General features: G+C 44.6%; 1 protein-coding gene across 2 annotated transcripts in view; it reads right to left on the bottom strand.

Annotated features, from left to right (window-relative positions):
- ERCC4 (ERCC excision repair 4, endonuclease catalytic subunit) overlaps positions 1 to 3,943 on the bottom strand; it is a 31,449-nt gene extending 27,506 nt beyond the window's left edge. Inside the window, exons 1-2 of one of the 2 annotated variants that reach the window (XM_027043220.2) lie at positions 3,692 to 3,943; positions 1,991 to 2,171 (exon numbers count right to left, since the gene is read on the bottom strand). In XM_027043220.2, the coding sequence (XP_026899021.2) occupies positions 1,991 to 2,171; positions 3,692 to 3,898 (388 nt within the window). In that variant the 5' untranslated portion in view covers positions 3,899 to 3,943. Of the gene's footprint in view, positions 1 to 226; positions 339 to 1,990; positions 2,172 to 3,691 lie in introns of those variants that run through there. The other variant, XM_053212896.1, reaches the window with a different exon arrangement.
- Positions 3,944 to 17,334: the final 13,391 nt, after the last annotated feature.

Here is a 17,334-nt window from a genome sequence, read left to right as displayed (position 1 = left end):
ACAAAAGACATATCTGATAAAGGGTTGGCATCCAAAATCTACAAAGAACTTCTCAAACTCAACACCCAAAAAATAAATAACCCAGTGAAGAAATGGGCTGAAGACACGAATAGATACTTTTCCAAAGAAGACATCCAGATGGCCAATAGACACATGAAAAGATGCTCAACATCACTCATCATCAGGGAAATAGAAATCAAAACCATGATGAGATAATACCTCATACCTGTCAGAGTGGCTAAGATTAACAACACAAGAAACAGCAGGTGTTGGTGAGGATGCGGAGAAAGAGGATCTCTTTTGCACTGCTGGTGGGAATGCAAACTGGTGCAGCCACTCTGGAAAACAGTATGGAGTTTCCTCAAGAAACTAAAAATAAAACGACCCTACAATCCAGCAATTGTACTATTAGGTATTTACCCAAAGGATACAAAAATACAGATTGGAAGGGGTATGTGAACCTGATGTTTACAGCAGCATTATCAACAGTAGGCAAATTATGGAAGGAGCCCAAGTGCCCATCAACTGGTGAATGGATACAGAAGATGTGGTGTATCTATCTATACGATGGAATATTACTTAGTCATCGAAAAGAACGACCCCTTCCCATTTGCAATGATGTGGATGGAGCTAGAGTGTATTATGCTAAGTCAATCAGAGGAAGACAAATACCATAGGATTTCACTCACGTGTGGAAATTCAAGAAACGAAACAGATGAACACGTGGGAAGTGGGCGGAGAGAAGAGAGGGAGACAAGCCATTCTTAACGACAGGGAACTGAGGGTTGACGGAGGGAGGGGGGTGGGGGATGGGCTAGATGGGGGATGGGTACTAAGGAGGGCGCTTGTGATGAGCACTGGGGGTTGTATGTAAGTGATCAATCACTGAATTCTACTCCTGAAATAATATTGCCCTGTATATGTTAACTAACTAAAATAAAAAAAAATAAAAAAAAAGAGAAAAGAGAACTGAGGCTCACCAAAATTACATAACTTCCTTCTGAGTGGTGGCATCCCCATTCAAAGCCAGGTGAGTCCGACCTCACCACCTGTGCCCCAGCTTATTACAGTTATAAATGTTATAAAATGTTACAAAAGTATAAAAACACTTTTCTTCAATCAGTGTACCATGAGCCACATAAAACATTCGTTCATACATTGATTCACTAAATGCTTCCTGAGGGTCTTCTGGGTCAGGGCAATAGTGGGATATACCATTATGAATGTCACAGTCGCTCTGCCCTCCAGAAGTTTACGGAAGATCACAGCTTATTCACACAACGTTCATTCAACAAATACGTGTTTAATACCCTGCGTATCAGGTTCTTAGCCTGCGATGAACAAATTGTTCCTTGTGCTTATGAAACTTGTTATCTAAGAGTGAGACAGAAAAATAAACTGGCAAATATAATGGGTTGTTCTTTAGTGCTATGACTGGGGAGAAGCACAGGATAACCCGAGGACAGAGAGGTAGGGTCCTCAAATGAGCTTTGGGGGAGATCAGAAAAGGTTGCCAAACAGATGAATAATAATGAGAACGAATTCCTTTTCTATATTAATTCTAGCTAAAATGAAGCCATTATTTCTCAAAATAATTAAGCAACGACTCAGTTTAATTTCAAATCACGGGGGGGGAGAAAAACTCTTTAAAGAAAAAACCAAATATTTTAGGAAATATACAAAGAATATCTATAAACATTTCAAGGCTGATTAGGTTGGAAAAGCAAATGCCAGCCAATTACGAAGTATTAACCAGATGGGAGCTTAGAGAGCAAGGAAAAGTCATTCTTACTTATTCAGGCTACAAGTACTTTTTAAGCATCTAAAATGTGTCCGGTATTGTGCTAACCCCTGGGAGTACAATGCTGAGTCAAAACACCCAGTGCTGCCCCCAAGGAGGTTCTAGTTTAGACTTTAGCAGTGGGGACAGGCACAAAAAAGTGCTAGTTTGTATCATTATACAAATAATGACAAGGTGTCAAATTCTTACCAGTGATTAAATCTGAAGGTATTCTATTAGTCAAGAAGTCCACCACAAGTATCCGACTTGTTGCAAATATCACACCTCCTTGGGTGTAGACCTCGTAGCGACTGTTACTTGTGATTTCATTTGTTACCCGACGAGGGAGGTGTTCCACTCCTTCAATCTTCAGCTGACTGATAAAATACTCCTGCATCAAATCAAGTGTGATTAGCAGTCTGTTTAATACAGGGCAGTTTTTACTAGGCGGCAAGGTCTTTGTATTTAAAAAGAGAGACAGGGAACTTGAGGAATATACAAACCAAGTTACTGCTTTGGGTGATCAACCAATCATCCACATGCAACCAGGCTTTTATTTTTGTTGTGTTTTTGGGTTTGTGCTGAGGCATCACTGCACTTGAGTTACGAGCATTTTAACAACAATAACAAAGACTTTAAAACCCTCAGTTAAAAGACTTCGGCTAGCTGGAAAATACTTGCCATCAAAGCCAGGTTTGCAGGCAAGCACAGGGTGTGAGGAGATCGCAAGGAATCCTCTTCCCAAGCCGAGTTTTAGACTGGTGGCTCTGTCCCCATCCGCCCCAGCGGGGCTTCAGGTCGGTGGGAGCTTGGCCCTTTGTGTCTTCAGGGCAACCCTTCCTCTCCTGGGGGCCCTGGGTTGTGCCAGGTACTGGGGATCCCTAGACAAATCAGACAGTATCCCTGTCCTCACGGAGTCTGTGGGCATTTTTCTCAGCGGCCACCTGCCTCCTGGCCACCTGCTCTACCTAGGGGCGCAGCAGACCTGTCAGACCAGGCTGTGCCACCTCTCAGTAGCAAACGCCCCGTTTTGGCACAGGTGTATCCGTCTTCTGTCCTCAGTGCCCTCCATTCCTTAACCGCCAGGTCCTCAGCTTCCAGCTCCCTTCCCTTCTGACCCTCCGCCCCCTCCCCCCAGCCTGGGTCAACCCCCTCAGACCCTCCTCTTCCCTACAGGGCTCTCCCCAGTTTCAGTCTCTCCTTTCACATCCTGCAGTTACCCTCTGAGAGTCCCCCATCCCCGTCACTGTTCCATTTTCCAGATCCCGCTCTTCTGACCCAACAGGCCCCATGGTACCCAGCCTGGGGCTTCTCTCATCGTCATCAAGGCTGCCTCCTCCGCAGCCTTCTCTGGCCATCGCGTCCTCTTCCGGGACCTCCAATCTTTCTCTCTGCCCCTCGCCTCCAGTAGTGACTCCCCTCCCCCTCTCCGAGCCCCTCCGTCCCTCTGCGTCCTTGCACCCTCGCCAGGGACCTGCAGCTGTCTCAGAGACCCCCGTTCCAAGCTCTTCCACCAGTGTCAGAGACCTGCACCCTGCTCGGGACCCCTCGCACCCTCGGTGTCCCCGCGCCGGTGTCAGGGACTTGCGTCGGCCTCGAGACTCCTCCCACTCCCGTGTCCTCCCACCCGCGTCAGGAACCCGCGTCCGCCTCAAGGACCCCTCTCATCCTTCTCAGTGTCCCCGCGCCCGTGTCAGGGACGTGCATCCTCCAAGGGACCCCTCCCACCCTACGTCCTCGCGCCGGTGTCAGGGCCCTGCATCTGCCTCACGGACCCCCATTCAACGCCCTCCCCCGGCGCTAGGGACCGCCGGCGCCCTCAGAGGCCTCGCGCCCGCGCCGGGCCTGCATCCGCTCGGGAAGCCCCCAACTCTCTCGGGGACCCCCTCACCCCCGCGCCGGCAGCCGCACCTCCTCGGCCGGCTGCGTGTTGAGCACCAGCACCAGGCACGCGGGGTGGCAGTGCAGCCGGAGGAAGTGGTAGAGGAGCCGATCCGCGCCGAGCCCGCGGGCGCACACTACCAGCCCGTCCGCGTCCAGTAGTTCCAGCACCAGCTGCCGCTCATACTCCAGCAGCGGCGCCATAGCGGTCGGTCGAGCCGGCGGTACCGGCTCCATGGGCGCCCTTCCGGGGCTGCGGCCGAGCTCAGCCGAAGACAGCCGAGCGGGAGCCGAGCTCAGCCGAAGAGAGCCGAGCGGGAGCCGAGCTCAGCCGAAGAGAGCCGAGCGGGAGCGGAGCTCAGGCGAACAGAACCGAGCGGGAGCCGAGCTCAGCCGAACAGAGCCGAGCGGGAGACGAGCGTCGGTCGAAGGAAGCCGAAGGGAGCCGAGCCCGACAGGTCGAGAGCCAGCCGAACTCAGCCGAGGAGGAGCCGAAGCCGCGAGGAGAGCTGACCGAACTTAGCCGAAGAGGAGCCGAGTGGAGCCGAAGATTCGTGGAGTTCCCCAGCAACTTGGTGCTTGCGCGCTCCCGACAGGTGTCCGCTCCAGACCTCAGGCTCCAGCCCACGGCCTTTAGGGAATCCGTCTTGCCTTGTCCTTTCGGTCGGAGGGTGGGGCGGCCTGGATCTGCATCTAGAACCCGAGCTACCCCAAAGCAAGGAGGGGAGAATTAAACCCAAGGAGTTTAGTTCCCCAACCTCGGCAATGAAAAAGCTGTCAGTTGTCCAAGCGCGCCTAGAATTAGTGGCCCTCTTTGCCACGGTGAGGTTTGAGTTTTACTTTTGCAGTTGGCCTCTGTCTCCCTGTAAACATTTTTTTTTTTTTTTTGAATGAACAGAATAGTTTGCTACTTTCAGGCCCTTGTTTCTCTCGAAATGTCTTGAATGCAATAATAATCTGTTTCTTAAAAAGTCGCTCCCGGGTGTCCCCCCAGCCGCCTCATCCTTTCTTCCACTAGAGGGACACCTTCGGAAGTTTTTGTTCTACACAAGGACCGCCTGATAATCCAACCAAAGGAATTGTTCTATGTGGACATCCCTTTCCCCCCAACTTAATTATTAGAAAATGAAAATCAACCGTTATTCCATTACCCAGAAATAGTCACTGTAATACCATGAAATGTGTATTTTCAGTTTTTTTTTTTCCCTTCTCACCGCACAATTCTTTTACCGATTTGAGATAGTAAGTGAGGCGGGTTTCCAAGTTTGTCACTGATATTTGACAAACCTCGAGCATACTATTTAGTATTCTACAAAATCCTTTTACATGGCTGATAATATTTCTGTAATGAGGATATACCACACTTATTTATCTAAGCCCTGATTAATGGACATTTAGTTTGTTTCCACCATCACCCCCTATTATAAATAATATTTCACTGAACACTTTTGCACATAAATCCAACCATGCTCCTAAGATATACTTAGAATGGATAATTAGTGGGATAAAGAGAACCAACATAAGGCTTTTCGTTACATTCATAGTGCAACATTGCCCTCTAGAAAGCCTGTACCAATCTACATTCACATCAGCAGATGCAAGAGGATCTGTTTCTCTATCTCGTTACGGCTTAACCAGGATTTTACTTACATTTTGTCAAGATTAAAACAACGTGTAATAATTTCCTGAATGGGAAGGTTTGCCTGCAATTTTTGACAGGCAGAATTTCCTGTGAAACAAATATTAATCTCTCCAATTCTGAAAGTGACAGATGGAGTTTCAGGGAAGTTATACAACTTGGCCAAGACCACGGAGTGAGTTAGTGTATTGCTTAGATTTAGTTCAGGACGTGGCAAGCAGGAACGCACCACGTATTTAGGGTGTGCATGCGGAAGAGGCAGTGCTGAAGTTCAAACCTGATTCCCATGCTGTGGTGTGCAGAATAATGGCTCCCGAAAGATGTCCAAGTCCTAATCCCTGGGACCTGCAAATATGTTACCTTCTGTGGCAAACGGGACTCTGCAGATGTGATTTCAAAACGAGAAGATTATCTGGGATTATCCAGGTGGGGCCAGTGTAAATTACAAGCATCCAGGGAAGGGAAGGAGGGAGGCAGTAGGGTCAGAATCGGAGAAAAGGATGTGACAGTGAAAGCAGGTGTTGGAATGATGTGGAAGAGACCATGAGCCAAGGAATGCAAGCTTTAAAAGCCAGAAAAGGCAAGGAAATGAATTCTATCCTAAAACCTTCTTAAGGAGCATGCAGCCTTGCTAACCTATACTATAGACTTCTGCCCTCCAGAACGAGGAGATAATGAATTTATGTTGTTTCCAGCCACGAAATTCATGGCAGCTACTTACAGCAACAATGGGAAACATACACAGTCACTCACTATTTCCATGACACTGAGCTCTTAAGATATCCCCAGCAGACCAAAACCAAACAGAACAAAACAGAGTACAGAATAGATAGTGAAGCAATAATTTTGGAGGGGCAGTGGTCAACATACACATAAAATTTGAATACTTGTATAGATACATATACACACGAAGATATATTCACTCAATAAACACTTATTGGGCACCTGCTACATGTCAGGCAGCAAACCAACTGCTGGAGGTTCATCAGTAAACAAAGCAGGTGAAATTTTTGCCACCATAGAATTTATCGTATTCGAGCGGGAGCTTGTGTACAAAAATGTTTATTCATCAAATCATTTTGTGAACTATCATTATTTCTCAGATATTGCTCCTAAATGTCCAAAGAAGGAGGCTAGTTAAAATCTCTTCATACGTCTCTACTGAGCGGAATATCATATGGCTATTAAAAGGTGTATGTGGCAAGCTATCTCGTGCATGTTATTATATGCTGAAAAAAAGCAGTTACAAGACAATAATGTCTAGTACGGTCCCATTTGTCTAAAAACATTAGCCAAAAACCAATGTTTTCCCGTGACTGCTTAGAAAAGCTCTGGAATTAAATCTCTTAGCAAAAGCGATTGTTCCTGGGGAGGCGAAATGAGTGGCTGGCATCGCAGTTAAGACCTTTACTTTTCCGTTGATTCCCTTCCATGATGTTGGTCTTGCTTACCATGAACATGTATTGCTTGTATAATAAAAATGAAGCCAAAACCAATTCCCAGGTGCTATATACATACTTCATCAGCGCTAAAGATGATCCTCTTGTGAATTCTACATTTAATATGTGGGTGGTGGGCAACACTTAATGTCAAAAGTTGGCATCTGGGGAGGCAGACATAAATTCTCACAGATCCTGTCTAGACTAAAATTTTAGTGTTTCCAGTGGGCAAACGTTTTCAACATAAGGTGACGGGACTCTTCTTTTCCCGTGCCTCTGTCGCCACAGTTCTTCTAATCTTTTTCTTATTTCTTAGGGTGTTCTGATCTCCACAGCCATCTCCCCTCCAGGTCACTTTGTAAGCTCTAGTTCTTTTTTGCCCGTGAGGACACAGGGCAGGTAGTTGGCCTTTGGCCTTTGGCATTGGGCTGGGAATGAGATTAAGCATCATTTTTTTCCCTCTGCCCTGAGATAGAACCCAGCATATCTCAGTTAACCTTAGGTTGACCACGACTGTGATTTCTCTTAGCGACCTCAGGCTTTCTCATACCTATGCGGAATGTCTGCTAAATCCAGAAGCTGGATAAAAAGCGAATGTTTCCTGAGTTTAACCCTGTCCTAGGGCCAGAGTACCTTTGAGTCTCTTAGAGTTTGCTTGTGGTGGTTTAAGGGTTCAGGCTCTAAGTCAGAAAGACCTGGGCTGAAAACGCAGCTTAGGTACCTACTAGCTGTGTGACCTCATGCAAGTTACTTAACCTCTCTGAGTTGCCTCATCTTTAAAATGGGGGCTGATAATAAGAACTACCTCATGTGATGGGTAGAGAAGTTAACTGAGATGAAGAAAATAGCAGGACGTGAACATTCAACCAATTTTAATTTAAAAACTTCATGGCAACCATTTTATTTTTTATATGTTTATTTATTTACTTTGAGAGAGAGAGAGAGCGAGGGAAGGGCAGAGAGAGAGAAGAGGGAGAGAGAGAATCCGAAGGAGGCTCTGGGCTGTCAGCTCAGATCCCTCTCGGGCTTGAACTCACGATCCATGAGATCTTGACCTGAGCCAAATCAAGAGTCGGATGCTTAACTGACTGAGCCACCCAGGTGCCCCAGTGACAACTGTTTTAAAACACTCTAACCCATTCTAGGACCTGAAGCACATGTATTCCTAAGGATTAAAACCAAACCTTCCCTCTTAATGCTGAGGAGCATTTGATGCCTGGATCATCCCTGCCTTCTAACAAAGGGAAAGTCGCTAACCTTTGGGGTCCAGTTTCAAAATGTTTTAAAGATGATTATGAAAGGAAAAGAGAATATCAAGAGTTTTACGTAGGGGATAAAGAGGTTGCAGGTTGAGAACGTGATGGAAGATAGCGGTGTTGGGAGTGAAGAGCAAGCAAGGAGGTTTCTAGGTGGGGCCCAACGTCCTGGGACTGCCTCTCAGGGAAGGTGTCCAGTCCATCTGGAAGGGCGGAACTGAGAGGCGAGGTCTCTCAGGTCACGAGCCACAGTCTTGCTTGGCTAAGAACCTTCCATCCAGAGCCTATAACATCTCCCCCCCAAGTCTGTGTACTAGGGGTTGGGTTTACAACTCACGTCCCAGCTGAGACGACGCTTGAAATTACTCACAACACATAGAATTGCAATGCATCTGCTGTATTAAAATTTCATGGGGAAAGCAATTAGGAAAACCTAGAGGCTTAGATAATGTCTTAAAAATTAGATAACGTCTTACCAGGTAATGAACAGAAAGACATCCTGAGCTAGAGTGTGCTTTTAATGATCGTGCAAGTTAAGACAGCTACTCAGGTAGAGACAGGTGGGCAAGTGACCTAACCATGGCGACAACAACCAGGTCACGTCTATCGTGGGCTTGCAATGTGCAGACACTGTGGCTGGGGCAGGGCACATTACTAACCACCATCCCGGCTCTACCTCGCTCTGTTCAGCTCTTTCCTCTCCCTTATTCGGGGCTGGGGGCTTCTTCTACTGCCATGATTCTCCTTTGAGTTCAAGGTGTCCTGGGGCACAATGAGGTGGTGTCCACTAAGATCATAAGGTAGCTACTATTATTTTCCTTATTTTACACGTAAGGAGAAGAGGACATAGGAGGGTAAGGAGCTTGTCCACGGCCCCCAAGTGGGAGCAGGAGCAAATTCTACTTGACTTTGAAAACTGTGGACACCCCCGCTCCCCCTACTGCCTCCTTAGATGCCTAACACGGGCAGGCCATGAATGCGATCCTGAGTCACTTTGACTTGAACACGTGACTCATATGGTCCACATCCTTTCTATGCTTATACATCCCTTTAACATAAACTCAGAATACTCTTGGATCAATCCCTCCATGATGACAGTAGTAGATTTGTGTCTGTGGGTGGCAACCACACTTTAAAAAAATTTCTTGGGGCACCTGGGTGACTCAGTCGGTTAAACATCCCACTTCGGCTCAGGTCACGATCTCATGGCTCATGAGTTTGAGCCCCGCGTTGGGCTCTGTGCTGATGGCTCAGAGCCTAGAGCCTGTTTCAGGTTCTGTGTCTCCCTCTCTCTCAAGAATAAACATTTAAAAAAAGTAAAAACATTTCTTTTTTTAATGTTATTTATTTATTTTTTTATTTAAATTTTTTTCAACCTTTTTTATTTATTTTTGGGACAGAGAGAGACAGAGCATGAACGGGGGAGGGGCAGAGAGAGAGGGAGACACAGAATCAGAAACAGGCTCCAGGCTCTGAGCCATCAGCCCAGAGCCTGACGCGGGGCTCGAACTCACGGACCGTGAGATTGTGACCTGGCTGAAGTCGGACGCTCAACCGACTGTGCCACCCAGGCGCCCCTAATGTTATTTATTTTTGAGAGAAAGAGACAGATACAGAGACAGAGCATGAGTGAGGGAGTGGCAGAGAGCAAGGGAAACAGAATTCGAAGCAGGCTCCAGGCTCTGAGCTGTCCACACAGAGCCTGAGGCGGGGCTCAAACTCATGAACTGCAAGATCATGACTTGAGCCAAAGTCGAACACTTAACCAACTGAGCCACCCAGGTGCCCTGCAGCCACATTTTAAAAAGCTACTATGAATTCAGCAACAGTTTCAAATAGATCTGTGGTATATTAAACCAGACAGCGTCTACGAGCATGTGCAAATTTTTAGTATATGACCTTGAGAGGCCTGTTACGATTCTGTCTGCGGGCAACGGATGGTACGCGTAGGAGGGAGGAAACCATTGCAATACCTACAGAGCTTCGCCGGGGACCTGAGGTCCCTGGGAGACCCACTGGTGTGTGTCACTTACATTAATTGTCTGAAAATGAAGTCACCTGTGTACTAACACTGTGTCATTATTCCACCGAGAGAAGACTTGTATTTGGTTAACTAATTATTACTCATAGAGGCACAGGGAATTTAATCATTAAACTAATCTCTTTTCTCAGAAATAAGGACTTTTGATGACTCTAATTAAAATAAAAATATTTTTACTGTTTGACAACAGAAAAGGAAAAAAAAAAAAGTAAGAATGAATCTGAACCTGAAAACCAATTACCTGCCCCTCTTTGCAAGGACATCAAGAAATGATAGTGGTTCTTATGGATTAGGCAATTAGCTTTTTGTAGGAATTTATGAGGAACCCGGAGGAAACTCTCCCATGGGTAAAAGAATATGTGAGTCAGGCAAATTTTGTGAAGTGTGTTTTTCTTATTTTTATTTATTTTTTTTAATTTTTATTTTTTTAACATTTATTCATTTTTGAGAGGCAGGGAGAGACAGAGCATGAGCAGGGGAGGGGCAGAGAGAGAGGGAGACACAGAATGTGAAGCTGGTTCCAGGCTCTGAGCTGTCAGCACAGAGCCCGACGCAGGGCTTGAACTCACCAGCAGAGAGATCAAGACCTGAGCTGAAGTTGGCCGCTTAACCAACAGAGCCACCCAGATGACCCAGGTTTTTCCTTAATTTTAGAGACATTCCTTTTCCCTTACCATCTTCTCCCTCTTAGAATGTATTCTGACAAGGAACAGAGGACTGGCTACATAGTTTGTGGGGTCCAGTGCAAATGAAAATTCAGGGCATCTTGTTAAAAAAGTAATGGGAATTTCAAGATGGCGACAGCAGAGCGTTCAACCAAGCCTGGGACCCTTCAGAGCTTGGGGTCCGGGTGGCTACGCAAGCCCTGACCATGGCGCTGACAAAGAGCTTTGACCTTGTGAATAATAATGATCTAAGAGCTGTTCGTCTTTGTCAGTAGGCATTGATGACGCTGTTGTAATCCATTTGCCTGACTTGGAGTTAGTGCCACGTGTGGGGAATGGAAAGTAGGGGTGGTGGTGGCGGGGCCGTTTCCCTGGCATCTTGTTCATGAGGGGACTTACACATAGACTTTCGGTGTTTTCTCCAAATGTGGTTCCACCTACAGTCTCATAGAAGCACAGACGGGGGAAGAAGCATAGGTAGAAGATGCTAAATATGGGTCCGATTATTGGACCACATTGCTTGTAGTGACCTATGACAATCTTTAATAAACCATGTCATTTTCCTATAGGAGTTTGTCACTGGGGTAGAGCATGTATACAGAATTAAATCTGTAAATTATAAATTACAATCAGTTATCATCCCAAGCATACATGCAAAAATATTATGATTGCCAAAATATCCTAATATCTGGCTGCAATCCATCCACCCCCCCACCCCCCGCAAAACCCTGTGGCTTTTTATTCATCAAAAACAATTGATTTTGTTAAGTGAAAAAAGCAAAGTACAATGTGATGTGTAAGAAATTTTTTGTGAGTGTAGTGCTTGAATATACATAAAGAAAGTCTGGCAGGATATATAAGAAGCTAAGGTTGTTGGTTTTCTACTGGAATTTTCAGATGGGAATGAGGAGGAATGGGAATTTTTTTCATTGTTTATCTTATATTTGTTGTTTTGAACTACATAGTTAAAAAAACGTATTAAAAGTTAAAACTGGGGCACCTAGGTGACTCAGCCAGTTAAGGGCCCGGCTTCAGCTCAGGTCATGATCTTGTGGTCCATGAGTTTAAGCCCCGAGTTGGGCTCTGTGCTGACAGCTCCGAGCCTGGAGCCTGCTTCAGATTCTGTGTCTCCCTCTCTCTCTGCCCCTCCCTTGCTCACACTCTTTCTCTCAAAAATAAATACACATTAAAAAAATTTTCTAAGCTAAATACAATTAACATAAATTAAAATAAAACGTAACAAAAAATAATACAAATAAGACATCAAATATGCATTGTGCTGTATTTTGGGGATAAAAGTACTAATTTGTTAAATAAGTGAAATTAAATTATAGCCTATTAAAAATGTCCTGTAATTGGTGCTCCTGGGTGGTTCAGTCGGTTGGGCATCCGACTTCGACTCAGGTCATGATCTCAAAGTTGGTGGGTTCGAGCCCGGGGTCAGGCTCTGTGCTGACAGCTCAGAGCCTGGAGCCTGCTTCAGATTCTGTGTCTCCTCCTCTCTCTGTCCCTCCCATGCTTATGCTCTGTCTCTCTCTGTCTCTCAATAATAGATAAACGTTAAAACAAAAATTCTGTAATTATTTTTTCATGGCCTGGTTTTTTCCTGACCTCTGAGATGCTTAATTTGGAGTTTACTTCTTATATCTTCCTAAGAAATCCCATGGGGTGAAGGTGCTTTCTTAGTAAAAAAAAAAAAAAAAAAATGGACTCAGGAAATTCAAAGTTGATTCATTTCAAAAGTGGAATTTATTATTATTTAATGTAAATATATAATGTAAATATGTTTAATGTCGTTTTACCTGCACAGGGAGATAGGATATAGAGCCCTGACATTTAGAGTGAGGCATTATGTTTAGAAGTCAAGACACGTACTTGGAACAACAGAAAGGAGGAAATAATTTGATAGTTTACCCATCCTTTTGGTGGGAGAAATGAACTCGTGGAAGAGCTTATTCATGGGAATTACTCTTTAAGACAAATAAATCACAAAGCAGGTTCTCATCCTGCTCCTAATGCCAGTAGCCTCCGGCTGAGAAACCTGTACATTAAGAAGCATCCAGGGACGCCTGGGTGGCTCAGTCGATTAAGCATCCAGCTTCGGCTCAGGTCATGGTCTCGTGGCTCATGAGTTTGAGCCCCGCATGGGGCTCTGTGCTGGCAGCTCAGAGCCTGGAGCCTGCTTCGGATTCTGTGTCTCCCTCTCTCTGCCTCTCCCTTCCCCGTTCACCCTCTGTCTCTCTCTCAAGAAAAATAAACATTAAAAAAGAAAACAGAAACATTAATTCCCCACCTGCTGGAAGCATTGAGGGCCAAAGGTTCTTTGTCCTAACCTCTAAGACTTGCTCTCAGAAGAAGCCTGTCACTTCTTGGGGCTAGCCACGTGTAATTAGAACGGACATATTTGGCGGTTGGCAAATCCCCACTGTGGTTTCTTGGCTATCATCGTGTGCCTGGGCCGGGCTGGCGGACTAATTGGCTTCATCGAGGGATCTCCATGCTCCACATTCTCCAGATATTTCCTCTTGGCCACGTTTGTTTCTTGGGAGAAGAATCCACCCGTATGTTACCAGCTTCCAGAGCTCTGGGACTTTGGCCAGGAGGTTGCTGCAGAGGAAAACCTAATACTGGTCAGGCCTTGCCTCTGGCTTTAGTGGAGCTGTTCATTTCTACTTTAATACGCTTCTTCCGGTCTGAGGTAGTTTTCATACATATCATTTCTCCTTTTTAGGAGTTTATTTCAAACCTGGAATGGATGTTGGATTTTATCAAATAGTTTTCAGCATGTCTTGGTACAATCCTGATGTTTTCCTTTGATCTGTTGAAGAACTATGTTGAATTCTTGATTTCCTAGTATTAATCCATTCTTGATTTCCACAAGTATTTTAGTTAATTAGCTAACAGCACATTTGGAAAGCAGTGTATCTGTGGGGGGTAACCATGGTAACCAAAAGACTCTCCATGTCAAGGTGGTTCAGCCCAATGGTCCTGGCTGGCAAAAGCAGGGGGTCTGGAAACAGGAAGCCATGTCTTGGAATCCAGTTTCTGCATCGTACCAACTTCATGGCTGTGGGCAAGTTTCTTGAGGTTCAGTCTTTCCACTTGTAAAATGGGAATACAGGAATGAAAAGTAAATCATGGGACTATTTTGAGTGTTAACCGAGTTAACCTGACACATGGTCATAGCTTGGCAAATATTGGGCGAAGGATTTCTTTTTAATTTTTATTTAAAAATTTTTTATTTTACATTTATTTATTTTTGAGAGACAGAGAGAGTGTGCGAGCAGGGGAGGGGCAGAGAGAGAGGGAGACACAGAATCTGAATCAAGCTCCAGGCTCTAAGCTGTCAGCACAGAGCCTGACGTGGGGCTCAAACCCATGAACTGTGAGATCGTGACCTGAGTAGACTGAGCCCCCCAGGCGCCCCAGGGAAGGGTATTTTTGAATGAAGCAGATGCTGACAAGAGCAGAGCAATTTGGTAACCATGGATGTCAAAAGTCAGTGTGTAGGTAATTTTTTAAGTGTGAGCTGCATCTTTAAATAACTATATTTCATATCAAAATGTCAAGACTCTGAGAAAACCCATATTTCTCTTCCAGTCTTTTTATTCACCACCCATTTTAGTCCAAACACCAGTTACATATTAAATTATATTATTAAAATTAAATAAAGAAAATTTATTTGGATGAAACTTTTTCTTACTTCTTTCCCCAGCAAAATTACTATGGCCTCAAAGAACGAAGATTGTAATGAAATAAACGGAAATTGAATATTAACTTTGTGAGTGAATTTATTTTGAGTTAGCAATAAATCCAAGGGAAGGAACTGAAGAATAAATGTATAGATTCAATTTAGTTAAAATACAGATGCATTCTAGATTCTATGAGTGTATGTGTATTGTATTTGTATTGATCTATATGTAATATAGACCAGTGAGTTTGTGCTTTGCCAAAAGGTAGCACATAGAGTACATGGGAATATAATTGCAAAAAGTTAATCTTGATGTGTGTGCCTGTGACAATTAGTATGCTTTGTTGTTTTGGTTCTAACTGACCAGCATTAATGCAGATTTCTACCTTGATGGGATCAGTAATAGATCATGTAGCCTTTGTCATCTTTTCATATCCTATTCTTGAATATAGTTAGTGTTTACTATCTTTTTGGGATGCGAGCAATTGCTTGTTTATTTTGATGAAGGAAATAAATTACCTTCCCATAATATCGGAGTGAGTCCCTCATCTCATTAGATAACGGAATTTAAAAGACTCCGAAATGATTCCAGACTAGTTAATAGCATCTTAATTATCTCACATCATTTCAGGAGAAACAAAACGTCCCTCTGGGGTATACTTTGTCTTGGTAGGAATAATGACTGATGAAGGTCTAGGGAATAGGCGTGTATTAATGTATCAAATTCTTCAAGAAGAAACACACAACTCAATCAGACGTGTTGACTGAACTCCTGCAAAGTGGCTTGTTGGAGGTGAGAGGGGACAACACGCATTAACAGGAGGAAGAGGGACAACACATGTCTGGGACAGAGTAGACAAGGCCAGTAAGGGAACTGGTTTCCTCTCCCGTGGAGCACGATCGGACAGTTGAATTCTCTGGGAAGAGTTTCCCTTACAGGGTGAGGGGAGGAAAGAAGTAAGAGAAAGCCTGTCGCAAATTGATTGAGGGCAAGAGTGAATCATGTTTCCACTCAAACTCTGAGCCTGACAGACACACTACCAGGGCCAGGCACGATGGCTTTGGCATCACTGCTCATGTCTCCAGATGTGCAAGCACATAGGAAACCAAGTGATGTACGAAAGTAGAGCGATCTCAAAACCGTAGGATCAAACTCAGCAATCAGAACAAGACTCGCTGGGGGCGCCTGGGTGGCTCAGGCGGTTAAGTGTCCGATTTCCGCTCAGGTCATGATCTCACCGTCTGTGGGCTCGAGCCCCTGCTTCCGATCCTCTGTCCCCCTCTCTCTGTGCCCCTCCCCCACTTGTACTCACTCTCTCTCTCAAAAATAAGTAAACATTTAAAAATTAAAAAAAAAAAGAACAAAAATCGCCTTGCGAACTAGGGGTGTTGCAAGAAACTTTAGGATATGTCTCATATTTTAGGATATTCCTAAAGTATATTGTAACACAATTCTTTGGAGCATTACATTTGGAAACATTACATTTGCGGGTGATATTAAAGAGGAAAGAGGTGGAGACCGGAAGGATTGTATGGAGAGAAAATCCACACTGGATAAATGAAAATCTGCAGGGGATACAATTGCTATACAGAACACAATTGTCTGTTGTGAAAATGGAATCAGAGCAGTGCGAGATGTGTTTAAAAATTTCTCCCAAAACCCAAAGGGAGAGGACAAAGACATGAACACAGACTTAAGAAAAGATCAAAGAAATGCAGACTAGAGGGAGAAGAATGAGAAGAATTTCAGAAGGAGCAAACAGCACATAGAGACGGAATCATTCAAAGGAATAATAGAGATGCCTTTTTTTTTTTAACTGAATAATGTTAAATTTATGGTTTACTGAGCACAGGCCAAAACAAACTTATGAAAATAGACTAGCAAAGAGTATAACCCACATAGCATCAAGGCTAAAAGGGTTTTATGCTTGATTCTTTTCCACAGGTGTCAAATAGAAGGAGCTTGCAGAATCATACTGCCATACGTTAGACAGTGACTGTAAGTTGTACCCTGATTCCAGAGGGTGTAAACATGTGATAAAATGTTCATTTTCAAATCAATCAAACAGGCTATTTTGATGAAATGTTTGAATTTTTTTTGAGAGAGAGAGGGAGAGAGAGCATGTACATGAGCAGGGAAGGGGCTGAGGGGGAGAGAGGGAGAGAATCTTTTTTTTTTTTTTAACATTTACTCAGTTTTGAGAGACAGAGAGGGACGGATTGTGAGTGGGGGAGGAACAGAGAGAGAGGGAGACACAGAATCCGAAGCAGGCTCCAGGCTCTGAGCTGTCAGCACAGAGCCTGACATGGGGCTCGAACTCAGGAACTGTGAGATCGTGACTTGAGCTGAAGTCGGATGCTTAACTGACTGAGCCATCCAGGTGCCCCTAGGGAAAGAGAGAATCTTAAGCAGGCTCCATGGAGCAGGGCTAGATCTTATGACCTTGGGATCTTGACCTAAGGTGAAATCAAGAGTCAGACACTCCATCGACAGAGCCACCCTGGCACCCCAAAGTGTTTGGATGTTAAGAAGAAAAAGAATATGATGGGCATTCAGACAGGATAAAAGACTACTTACTTAGGAAAAAAAAATAAGGCTAAGATATTTCTTATCTGCAAAACCAGTGATCAAAGGTAGGGATCTGGCTCCTCTCTTGTTCATGTGGGAAGGCAACAGACAATTTCAGACATGATCAAGATGTATATCTTTTTATTAAAAATATTTATTTATCTTTGAGAGAGAGAGAGAGAGAGCACAGGAGGGGAGGTGCAAAGAGAGAGAGGGACACAGAGGATCTGAAGAGGACTCTGCACTGAGAGCAGAGAGCCCGATGTGGGACTCAAATTTATGGACCTCGAGATCATGCCCTGAGCCAAAGTCCATCACTAAACCAACTGAGCCACCCACGTGCCCCAAGATGTATATCTTAACATACACTTCC

Source organism: Acinonyx jubatus, chromosome E3 (assembly GCF_027475565.1).
Source record: "Acinonyx jubatus isolate Ajub_Pintada_27869175 chromosome E3, VMU_Ajub_asm_v1.0, whole genome shotgun sequence".
NCBI classification, from domain to species: domain Eukaryota; kingdom Metazoa; phylum Chordata; class Mammalia; order Carnivora; family Felidae; genus Acinonyx; species Acinonyx jubatus.
Note: the sequence above shows the minus strand (reverse complement) of the source record. Positions and strands in the feature narration are given on the sequence as shown.